Source organism: Thecamonas trahens, assembly GCF_000142905.1.
Source record: "Thecamonas trahens ATCC 50062 unplaced genomic scaffold supercont1.2, whole genome shotgun sequence".
Lineage (NCBI taxonomy): Eukaryota > Apusomonadida > Apusomonadidae > Thecamonas > Thecamonas trahens.
In genome coordinates this window covers 577,150-587,234 of record NW_013657678.1, presented here as the reverse complement: position 1 = coordinate 587,234, position 10,085 = coordinate 577,150, and the positions used below count along the sequence as shown (strand labels likewise).

Below are 10,085 nucleotides of genomic sequence, written 5' to 3'. Positions count from 1 at the left end.
AGTACGCAGGGAAGAAAGTTGTCTGGCCCCCCCATGTCCGTTGCCGTTGTCCAATATAAAAAAAATAAAGTTTACTTTACCCGGGGCAGGGGAATGAGAGAGGTTACATACATGGGCGCAAGCGTGCGCATCAGGTATCGCCTAAAAGCGGGCTTGTCTCCCGCGCGGAGAAGCATCTCTCTCCCTCTCCCTGTCCTCTGGAGAGAGTGGTGGCTTGACGTGGGCGTTGGCGTTGGGCGGGCGCTGGGCGTTGGCGTGACTGTGGGCGGGCTGGGCTGCTAGCTGGCTGGCTGATGTGTTGAGATGGAAGGCATGGGGAAAGGCAGATCAAAGATAGGAATGATTTGATACAATGAAGAACGTAGTGGGGCATCAGACAAGACAATGGGATGTTTCGATGCAGCTTCTGGTCATCACAGCGGCAGAGAGCAGGAAGAGCAGCATCAGAAGGGTGAGCAATAGTGGGCAAGCGGATGCGCAGCAGGCGATCGTGTACCATCTAGAGTAACTAGAGATACCACGGATGTGATATCGGGCTTGTCAACAACTCTGGCACCTGCACCAGCTACCCTCGAGCACATGAGAAAACAGTCGAGCACTGGCGGCGGCTTTGGCCGGAGCAGGTCGGAGCCAACCCAGCTCGCCCTCCTTCTCCTTGTTCGCCACCTCACTCTCGATCTGCTACTCGAGGAGCGATCGGTGAGACATGTTCACACGAATGATGTACGCAAGGGAGGACATAGTTGAGATGGGCATGCGGATGGGTAGGGGGAGTGTGGGCTTGCGGGTAGGCAGAGCCGGGTAGGCAGAGCCGGAGCGGGGGCTGAGCCGGGGCGCGTCATCCTCACAGCTGAGTACAACATGGCGGGTGAGGGGCATGGCGGACAGATTGCCGACGTTGGCAGGGCGTGCTGTGGCTAGCAGGCTAGTTGCGGGAATGAGTAAGGTATCTGCAGGGTCTGCCTTTTCAGCGGCGGTACACTCGAGTCAGGGCAAGGGCAAGGGCAAGGGCAAGGGCAAGTGCGGCGAAGGTGGGCATGACGGCGACGGGCCGGTGGTGATGACGGTGGGCGAGGTGAAGGACGAGGCATCTCTCCCGTTCAAGTATCGGATGGCTCGGCGTGTGGGGCGGATGCTCGGCTGGTTTTCAACCGAGTCTACGGCAATCCGGGCTTCCAAGCCGCTGATGGCGGCGTTCTCGGCCATGGGCGACGATGTGCAGATTCGGGCGCGGGTGGGCCTGCCGGCAGACGACTCTTTCCGGGCATGGTATGGGCTTGTGGTCCTGCAGACGTGGATGTACATGGTACGGATGCGGACCGAGGGGTCGTATGGCGCGCAGATGCGGCAGGCGCTCTTTGACTCGCTGTGGGAGGAGGTCGAGGTTCGGATCCGGGCGACAGGCATCACTCAGGACTCGCTTCTGGCGCGCAATGTCAAGGATCTGCTGGGCATGTTCTACGGCGCAGCTGTCGGCTACGACGAGGGCTTTATCGGCGACGACACAGTGCTGGCGGCGGCGCTGTGGCGCAATTTGTACTCGATGTCGCCCAACGTCGAGGCCAACGAGCTCGCGCGGATGGTCGACTACGTCCGAGCGCAGATTGCGCACCTTCAGACGCTCCCCCCGGAGGAGGTTCTCTCGGGCGACTTTGAGTTCCCGACGCCGCCGACGTTTCGCCTGTAAGCAGAGCACGCGGAAGGGGGGTGAAGGCTAGTCCGAGCCGAGCTCGCCTTCCTTGGCCGAGCGCACGGTCTCGATCTGCTCGAGGTAGCCGTTGACGACGGCCTCGAACTCCTTGACGGTCAGCTTCCAGTACTCCTTGGGCATAGTCTTTTCGAGGGCTTTGAGGTGCTTCATGCCGTCGGTCCGAGCGGCGCGGACGGCAACACGGGCGTCCTCGCACCAGGCCGCGAGCTGCTTGAGCCGCTCGCGGCGGAGCTCGGCCGTCACCTTGGGCACCGGCACGTGAAGCCCGCCCTTGGCCGGGACCGGGTTGAGGTTTAGCCCTGCGGCGCGGATGGCCTTCTCGGTCTCGGAAGTCAGAGACGGATCAAAGAGCGTGACCGAGAGCATGTTGGAGCCCTTAGTAGCGACCTGGGCGATGTGGGCGAGCGGAGTCGGCGCGCCGTAGGCATCAACCCGCACCGAGTCGAGAAGCTCTGGCGCAGCTCGGCCAGAGGAGAGGCCCGTGACTCTCCGAGCAAGGCCCTCAACAGCATCTTCCATACCAAGCGCATACTCATCAGCATCAAACCCATCATCGTCATCATCGCCTTGACCACCATCATCACCACCATACCCATCCTCGTCCACAAACGCCTCGTCATGGTCGACACCCCTCCGCGCCGTCCAACCGCAGCTGACCAAGCTCCTCGCCCTTCCCTCGCCCACCATACGCATGACACTACCAAGTCGCACAACACGGAACATATGTATATATGTGTGAGTGGGTGGGTGATGTCAGTGAGGTATGACGAGTCTACCATCTGTGTAGTGTGGGAAGGGGGGGCTGAGGGGTGCGACCCGGCGATTCGAAGCGGGGTGGGGGGTGGGTATGGGCATGATGATCATGATTGATTTTGATGAGTGTGTGGACATGATGGGGATGGAATGGAGAGAAGGGTGCATGAGGGTGATGGATCATTGGGGTTGATGGTGGGTTGTGGGTGGTGGAGGGGGTGGAGGGGTGGAGGGGGGTGGAGGAGGGACGGAGGCTGTGACTGGGACCGGGACAAGGGGGGTTTGTCTGAGCACCTGACTCTCCGCAAGGACCATGTCGCGACACAGAGATGTGCGCAACCTAAATGCGGACGGTATGTCGTGTGTGTGGGAGGGTGTGCGTGGGGGTGGGGTGGGGGGGGGGGGGAGTTCATGTTGTGTCTCTTTGTGGTTTTTGTCAGAATGGACTGCTGGTATGTCGGGAGGTCGGGTTGCGGGGAAGGGTATGGGGGTTGGTTTGGGGTTGGGGAAATGGAAGACAGGGGGGAATGGTGTGTACTTATGATGTCTATGTTGTTGGTATGGATGTGGGTGGATGTGGGGACGTGACTATGGACGGGGATGACGACTTGATGCAACTCGACGGATCGACGGCGCTCGCATACAACTCGGCTCGGCTCGGCTCGGCTCGGCTCGGCTCGGCTTGGCTTGGCTTGGCTCGGCTTGGCTCGGCTCGGCTCGGCTCACATACGGCTCTGCTCGACGAATCTGTGGCATGGATACAGACTACTACATGGACGAGTACTACGATGATATGGCCGACTCGCCGACGGATGTGGCTATTTCACCAGGCACCGCAGCCATGTATCTCAAGCCTGCTGACGGCGGCAGCAACCGGTCGGCGTTTCCGGATCAGAGCTACTACCAGGGCGGCGACAACGAGTACTACGGTGACGAGTACTACGGTGACGGCGGCGAGTACTATGACGATGGTGGCGAGTACTATGACGACGGCGGCGAGTACTACGACGGTGGCCATGTCCACGCGCTGGAAGACGAGCCCACCGCTGGCAAGGGCGGCAAGGGCGGCAAGGGCGGCAAGGGCGGCAAGGGCAAGGGCAACAAGAAGGAGCTTACTCTCGAAGAGAAGCAGGCTACCGTCATGCGGCGCGTGAACAAGTCCAACAAGTACCACACCCGCAAGGCTGTGGCCGATGCCCTCGACGCGGCCGGCGGCGACGTCGACGCCGCCGTCAAGGCTATCCTCAACCCTGCGCCCGCCCATGATTCTGGTAAGCCCATCTCTTCTGCCTCTGCCCCCGCTGCCTTTGCCCCACCCCGGCTGTTCCGCAATCTAGCGGCGGCGGCATTGCCTTCCCCTCCCTCAACCCGGCTGTTCCGCCATCCAGCGGCGGCGGCATTGCCTTCCCCTCCTTCAACCCGGCCGTTGCCCCTACCCCGCCGCCACGGTTGCTTTCCCTTCCCTCAACCCGGCCGTTGCCCCTACCCCCCCGCCGCGGTTGCCTTCCCTTCCCTCAACCCGGCCGCTGCCCCAACCTCTGTCGCCACTTTTGCGTTTCCCTCGCTTGGCACACTCCCCGACACTGCCACTGCAGGCATCGGGGCGGCGCCCGCGACTGGTATCATGCTCGCGGACGATGTGGATGACGGTGACGGCGACGACGTCGACGACGAGCTGCTGCTGCTGGATGCCAACCCATTTCGGTTGGCGTCCAAGCCAGCGACGCTGCGAGCACCGGCGCCGCCGTCGCACCTCTTCCGCGAGCTCATCCAGCCGCGGGCACCGGCAGCAGCAGCGCCGCTCCCGCCGTCGCTCGGAAGGACCTCGTTTGCCGCCGTGAGCCAGCACTCGCTGGCGGCCACATTCAATGCCAGCCTCTCTCCGTTTGACTTTTCCTCACCCTCCCCCGACGATGTTGTGTTGGCAGCGCAATCGGCTGCATTTGAGCGGTCGTCCAAGGCCGCCGCCGCGAGCAAGACTGCCGCGGTCGACGACGGCCCGCCGGGCATTCCCAAGCCGACCAAGGCCGCGGGCTCGTCGTCGCGCGGCGCAGTCTCGGACGTCGACATGATGGGCCTCGGGTCGATGGTCGACTCGGAGTCGCGCGCGCAGGACGCAGCCGCTGAGGCCGCCGCCGCCGCCGCAGAGGCCGAGGCCGCCGCCATTGCCGCAGAGGCCGCAGAGGTCGGCTCGTCGGCGACTACGCCGCGTTCGACGCCGGGCACGCCGCGGTCTGCCCGCCTCTTCATCCGCCGAAGGACCAAGCTCAACAAGAAGATCGGCAAGGAGATCGAGGCTGCCCGCGCTGCTGCCGCGCCTTCCCGCTCCCCGCTCAACCTCGTTGTCGTCGGCCATGTCGACCACGGCAAGTCGACGCTCATGGGTCACGTGCTCTACGACATGAAGCGGGTCACAGACAAGGAGTTCCACAAGTACGAGCGCCAGTCGGCGCAGCAGGGCAAGGGCTCTTTCGCCTTTGCATGGGTCCTCGACGCCCACGAGGAGGAGCGCGCCCGCGGGATCACCATGGACGTCGCGGTCACCTGCTTCCAGACGCCCAACAAGGACATCACGCTACTTGACGCGCCTGGCCACCGTGACTATGTGCCCAACATGATCACCGGCGCCGCCCAAGCCGACGCCGCCATCCTCGTCGTCTCAGCGGCCAAGGGCGAGTTTGAGGCAGGCTTTGATGCCGATGGCCAGACCAAGGAGCACACACACCTCCTCCGCTCGCTCGGCGTCCGCCACATTGTTGTCGCTGTCAACAAAATGGACGCTATCGGCTGGGACGCGGACCGATTCAACGCCATCCGTGCCACCCTCAAGCGCTTTCTTCGCTCGATGGGCTTCCGCTCGGTCCCGTTTGTGCCGCTCTCCGGCCTCGAGGGTGTCAACCTCCTCGAGCCCGCTCCCGACGCCATGCCGTGGTACACCGGCGCGCCACTCCTGGCCACCATCGACTCGCTCCCGCCGCCGGCCCGCGACGTCGACGCCCCGTTCCGCATGCCCATCACCGACGCCTACAAGCCGATGGCCTCGTCCGGCGCCACCGTCGCCGGAAAGATCGAGACCGGCACCGTCCGTCTCGACGACCAGGTCCTCCTCCTGCCCGGTGGTGAGATCCACATGGTCAAGTCGATCACCGTCCGCGACGTCGAGGCCGCCAACTGGGCCGAGGCCGGCGCCAACGTCGACATTGTTCTCCGCGACGCCGCCATCACCAATCTCGCCGGCGTGCGGTTCATGTGTGACCCCGAGTTCCCCATCCCCATGACCTCACGGTTCAAGGTCCGCCTCATCGTCCTTGATGTCAGCATCCCCATCACCAAGGGCTACCCGGTGGTCGTCCACTACCACAACGTCAACGAGGATGCAACCGTCTCCCGCCTCTGTCGGTTCCACCCCGCCGAGGGCTCTCCCGAGGCCGAGCAATTCGCCGCCAAGGTCGCCGCCGCCGCCGCAGACGGCAAGCCGCCGCCGCGCCGCAAGAAGCCGCGGCGCCTGCTCTCCGGCCACGAGGCCACCGTCGAGATCACCGTCCGCAGGCCCATCTGCATCGACACCTTTGCAAACTGCAAAGAAATGGGCCGCATCATGCTCCGCGAGGCCGGCCGCACCATCGCCTGCGGCGTCGTCACCAAGATCTACGACGACATCATCGTGGCAGAGTCCAATGACGACGCGGCCGCCGCATCCTCCTCCGGTCCTGCTTTCGCTTAAGTGTGACCGTGACCACTGGCCAAGGAAGCGCGTAAAAATGGTGCAGACGAGTCCCAACATGACCCACTTTGGATGGCGCCCTCCCGACCACCCCCCCTCCCCCCTATGCTTCCCTCGCCGCTCCCACTCCGTCCCGTGACATGGCGCGATGTGACTGCAAGTCATGCATTCTCGTGACGGCATGCCGAAGAAGACATGTTGGACGCATGGCCGCCCAGCATCGCACCTGACACGAGACAGAGGAACGAGCGGACAGGCAGAGAGGGAGCAACGAGGCGTACAAAGCAGCGGCCAGCGACAGGAGGCATTCGACTCTTTGACTGACTCCTTTTCAAGAGAGAGCAGTTGTACAGCATAGACACAAAGAAGAGCATGGGCATGGGCATGGGCATGAGCATGCGGATGCGGAAGGCTGTGGTGTTGGCCTGTCTTAGCTTGGCGGTGTGGATGTGTATCGTTGGCGTGGTGGTGGTCAAGGTGTCGGCAAGTGGAGCCACCGGCGATGGCGAGAACACCGTCCATGTCATCAACGAGATTGATGATGCTGATGATAATTATGACTATGATCCGTATGCGTCTACCGAGTCGGGACTCCCTCCCGAGCCATGGACTGAGGACAACAAGTATCATATTCGTGACGGCGCAACCGAGGAAGAGTACTTTGCGGCGTTGGCCGAGATGCCGTGTGACATTCCCATTATCGATGCGGTAGCCATTGATGAAGAGATGCTGACTGGCGGTGGAGAGCATGTTGAGCTGGCGAGGAGCCTGCTGAGCAAGGGCTATCCGTTTGTGACCCGCGGCAACGAGCTTGATGAGCCGTTCTGGCATGCCGACAACTTGGAGAAGGTCCTGCCCGAGTGGTTTGACCGTGAGGAGGGTCTCATCACTGCGCACGAGGACTACGTCCGGGCCATTCTCCGTGCGCACTACTCGACGCCGTCATTCCTAACCAAGGACGGTGTGGGACCGGATCTGTTTTCCGAGTTTCTGTTCCGAGCCAAAAAGGCGCAGGCCAATAGCCGCCACATCGACGAGGGTTGCGAGTCGTCGTACTCGCTGCAGATGCGCGGGTGGAAGCTGTGGGAGCTGGACCTGCCATGGAACGACACGGCTGGGCCCGGGCCGCATGGCGATGGCAAGCTGCGGTGTGTTCTGCGGCCGGGCGACGCGCTGTTCTTCTACGCCGGCTGGTACCACCGGACCATGCCAATCACCGACGATGAGTCGGTGGCCATCTCGATGTACTTTCACAACCCGATTGTCTCGCATGAGGAGTTCTATGCCAACTTTGGGGACAAGCTCCTCGCCACCCCGTACTACTGCGACTGTCTCGGGTTCTTCAAGCCGGCACAGGCCCGCAACGTGACAGCCGTTGCCGAGTCGCTCTCGGCCTGCGATGTCATCCGCAAGACGACCGACGATCCGACGTTCATGGACGATCTCGGGACCGACGATCCGGACATGGCCGACTCGTGTCCACCGGACGCGTCTGTCCTGCGTTTTGCGGATCCGTTTGAGGCCGGCAAGTGAGGCTGGTAGTCCAGGTAGTCCAGGCGTTTTGCGGATCCGTTTGAGGCCGGCAAGTGAGGCTGGTAGTCTAGGTAGTCCAGGTGAGTAAAGCTGTTTTATGCGTGGGCGTGGTGGGCGTGGTGCGCGTGGTGCGCGTGGTGCGCATGATGCGCGTGATCTTCGTCCTCTTCGTCCATGTCCTCCTCTTCCTCTTCGCCAAAGTCGAACGGATCCTCGATGGTCCGAGCCCAGTGCTCGGGACCAGCGGCCATGTCCTCGGGCGAGAGGAGGCAAGATTCGAGATCGCGGCGGATGGCAGCCTCGTCCATGTCCATGCCGATAAAGACGAGCTCGGTAGCGCGATCGCCCCACTTGGGATCCCACTCCTTCTGAATCGACTCGACGATGGTGGGGTCGTCGGGCCACTCGCTGCGCGGGATGTTGATCCACCACGGGCGAGCCGGCTCGAACGAGCACATGGTGCCAGCCTTCTGGAAGATAAACTGCAGATCGTGACGAGTGGCGAGCCAGACAAAGCCCTTGGCGCGAACGACTGCGTCGCCGAGCGTGCTGCCTTCGGCCGCCACATACTCATGGAACCGATCCGAGTAGAAGGGACGGAGGGCGCGAAAGACAAACGACTTGATGCCGTACTCTTCAGACTCGGGCGTGTGAACGCCGAGGAGCTCCTGAAGCCAGCCTGCGCCAGACTCTGCGGCATCGAGATCAAAGAGCCCGGTGTTGACGATGGTTGCCGGTGGGACGTTGCCGCGGATGGTGGGCACAACCTTGGCGTTGCGGTTGAGCTGGCGGATGAGAGTGGTGATGGCGGCGATCTCGGACTCGGAGGCCACGTCGGCCTTGTTGACGAGGATGACGTCGGCAAACTCGATCTGGTCGACTAGGAGGTTGGCGAGGGTGCGGTCGTCGTCTTCGCCGGCGGCCATGGCGAGGCTGGCGAGATCCTCGCCCGACGCCATGCGGGCGAGGAGGCCCGGGCCGTCGATGACGGTCACCATGGTGTCGACGGGGACGTGGTTGGCAACCGAGGTGAGGGACTCGTCGCCGAGCTCCTCGGGGGTGAGCGAGAGCGTCTGCGCCACCGGCAACGGCTCGCCAATGCCGGTCGACTCGATGACGATGCCGTCGATGGCCGGCGCGCCGGGCGCCACAAGAGCGGCAATCGATTCGAGCAGGTCGCCGCGGAGCGTGCAGCAGATGCACCCGTTCGAGAGGTTGACCATCTTCTCAGTCGAGCGAGTGACGAGCGCCGCATCGATGTTGACCTCGGACATGTCGTTGACAATGACCGCCAGCTTGGTCCCGGTGGTGTTGGACAGCAGATTGTTGAGCGTCGTCGTCTTGCCGGCGCCGAGGAAGCCCGAGAGCACCGTGACGGGAATGCGAGAATCCTGCATTGAGTGAGAGTAGCGGATGAGAAAACAATTAGTAACGGACATTGATCCGATGGGTAGTAAGCGTGCGACGTTTTGTTCCCCCCGCTGTCTCCGCCACCTCGGCCACTACGGCATGCAGTGTGGCGGAGGGTGTGGCGGAGGGTGTGGCGGAGGGAAAGTTGTGCCGAGAGAGAAAAAAACGAATCGGCGGAACTTCACGAAGAGAGCAGCGGAACTGCTCCATCGAAGCCATGGGCCGAGGGCACACTCGAAGAAGGCGACCGCCTGGACACTTCAAAAGGAAGCCTCGGTAGACGCCGTACACAGCTCGGCTCTTCCAAGCAGACACGACTTCCAAAACCCAGAAGTAGAGACACGCGCTTACAAGCATCATGTTTGGTTTCACCCCACGATCATTGTGGATACTCCTCGCGGAGCTGTGCCGCGGGTGGATGACTTTGTGCAGCCCCGTGACGCCCTGTCCTCTCCTGGTCGGCTTGCGACTCCCAGCATGCTGACGCCTCCGGTCGGCGACAGCGATGACTTCGATACGACATCGGATTTTCTCTCGGCAGGAGGTCACAGTCGAATTTCCCCTCGTTACGTACACGCGTTGATGCCCATGCCTTCGGACGCGGGCAGCGGCGTGTCGTCGGTAGCGCTGGGGCATCTCGACTCGGGCGAGATCGAGGGATTGTTCCCCAGCCTGGGCTTGAGCTCGGGATCGAGCCCATGCCCGAGTTTGGTGTTGCCGATGGCATACTCCGTCGCTCCGCCGACCTCGACCATCCCTCGCTACGCACACCCGCCGATGCCCATGCCTTCGGACGCGGGCAGCGGCGTGTCGTCGGTAGCGCTGGGGCATCTCGACTCGGGCGAGATCGAGGGATTGTTCCCCAGCCTGGGCTTGAGCTCGGGATCGAGCCCATGCCCGAGTTTGGTGTTGCCGATGGCATACTCCGTCGCTCCGCCGACCTCGACCATCCCT

General features: G+C 62.7%; 5 protein-coding genes across 5 annotated transcripts; 3 read left to right on the top strand and 2 right to left on the bottom strand.

Annotated features, from left to right (window-relative positions):
* The first annotated feature begins 864 nt into the window (after positions 1 to 864).
* On the top strand, positions 865 to 2,275 carry AMSG_00565 (uncharacterized protein). The gene has a single exon (XM_013907383.1). It carries the CDS (start codon positions 878 to 880, stop codon positions 1,685 to 1,687), a length of 810 nt encoding a protein of 269 aa, XP_013762837.1. The 5' UTR covers positions 865 to 877; the 3' UTR covers positions 1,688 to 2,275.
* On the bottom strand, positions 1,471 to 2,460 carry AMSG_00564 (ribosome recycling factor). The gene has a single exon (XM_013907382.1). The coding sequence runs from the start codon at positions 2,432 to 2,434 to the stop codon at positions 1,715 to 1,717; it is 720 nt and encodes a 239-aa protein (XP_013762836.1). The 5' UTR covers positions 2,435 to 2,460; the 3' UTR covers positions 1,471 to 1,714.
* A 308-nt stretch (positions 2,461 to 2,768) lies between these two features.
* Positions 2,769 to 6,238, top strand: AMSG_00563 (eukaryotic peptide chain release factor GTP-binding subunit). The gene is made up of 3 exons (XM_013907381.1): positions 2,769 to 2,817; positions 3,229 to 3,735; positions 4,060 to 6,238. The coding sequence occupies exons 1-3, from the start codon at positions 2,778 to 2,780 to the stop codon at positions 6,186 to 6,188; spliced, it is 2,676 nt and encodes an 891-aa protein (XP_013762835.1). The 5' UTR covers positions 2,769 to 2,777; the 3' UTR covers positions 6,189 to 6,238.
* A 100-nt stretch (positions 6,239 to 6,338) lies between these two features.
* Positions 6,339 to 7,721, top strand: AMSG_00562 (uncharacterized protein; the record flags this gene model as incomplete). Its single annotated transcript, XM_013907380.1, has 1 exon — positions 6,339 to 7,721. The coding sequence occupies exon 1, from the start codon at positions 6,561 to 6,563 to the stop codon at positions 7,719 to 7,721; it is 1,161 nt and encodes a 386-aa protein (XP_013762834.1). The 5' UTR covers positions 6,339 to 6,560.
* An 84-nt stretch (positions 7,722 to 7,805) lies between these two features.
* Positions 7,806 to 9,126, bottom strand: AMSG_00561 (cobalamin synthesis protein/P47K). The gene has a single exon (XM_013907379.1). It carries the CDS (start codon positions 9,116 to 9,118, stop codon positions 7,817 to 7,819), a length of 1,302 nt encoding a protein of 433 aa, XP_013762833.1. The 5' UTR covers positions 9,119 to 9,126; the 3' UTR covers positions 7,806 to 7,816.
* Between the last annotated feature and the right edge of the window lie 959 nt (positions 9,127 to 10,085).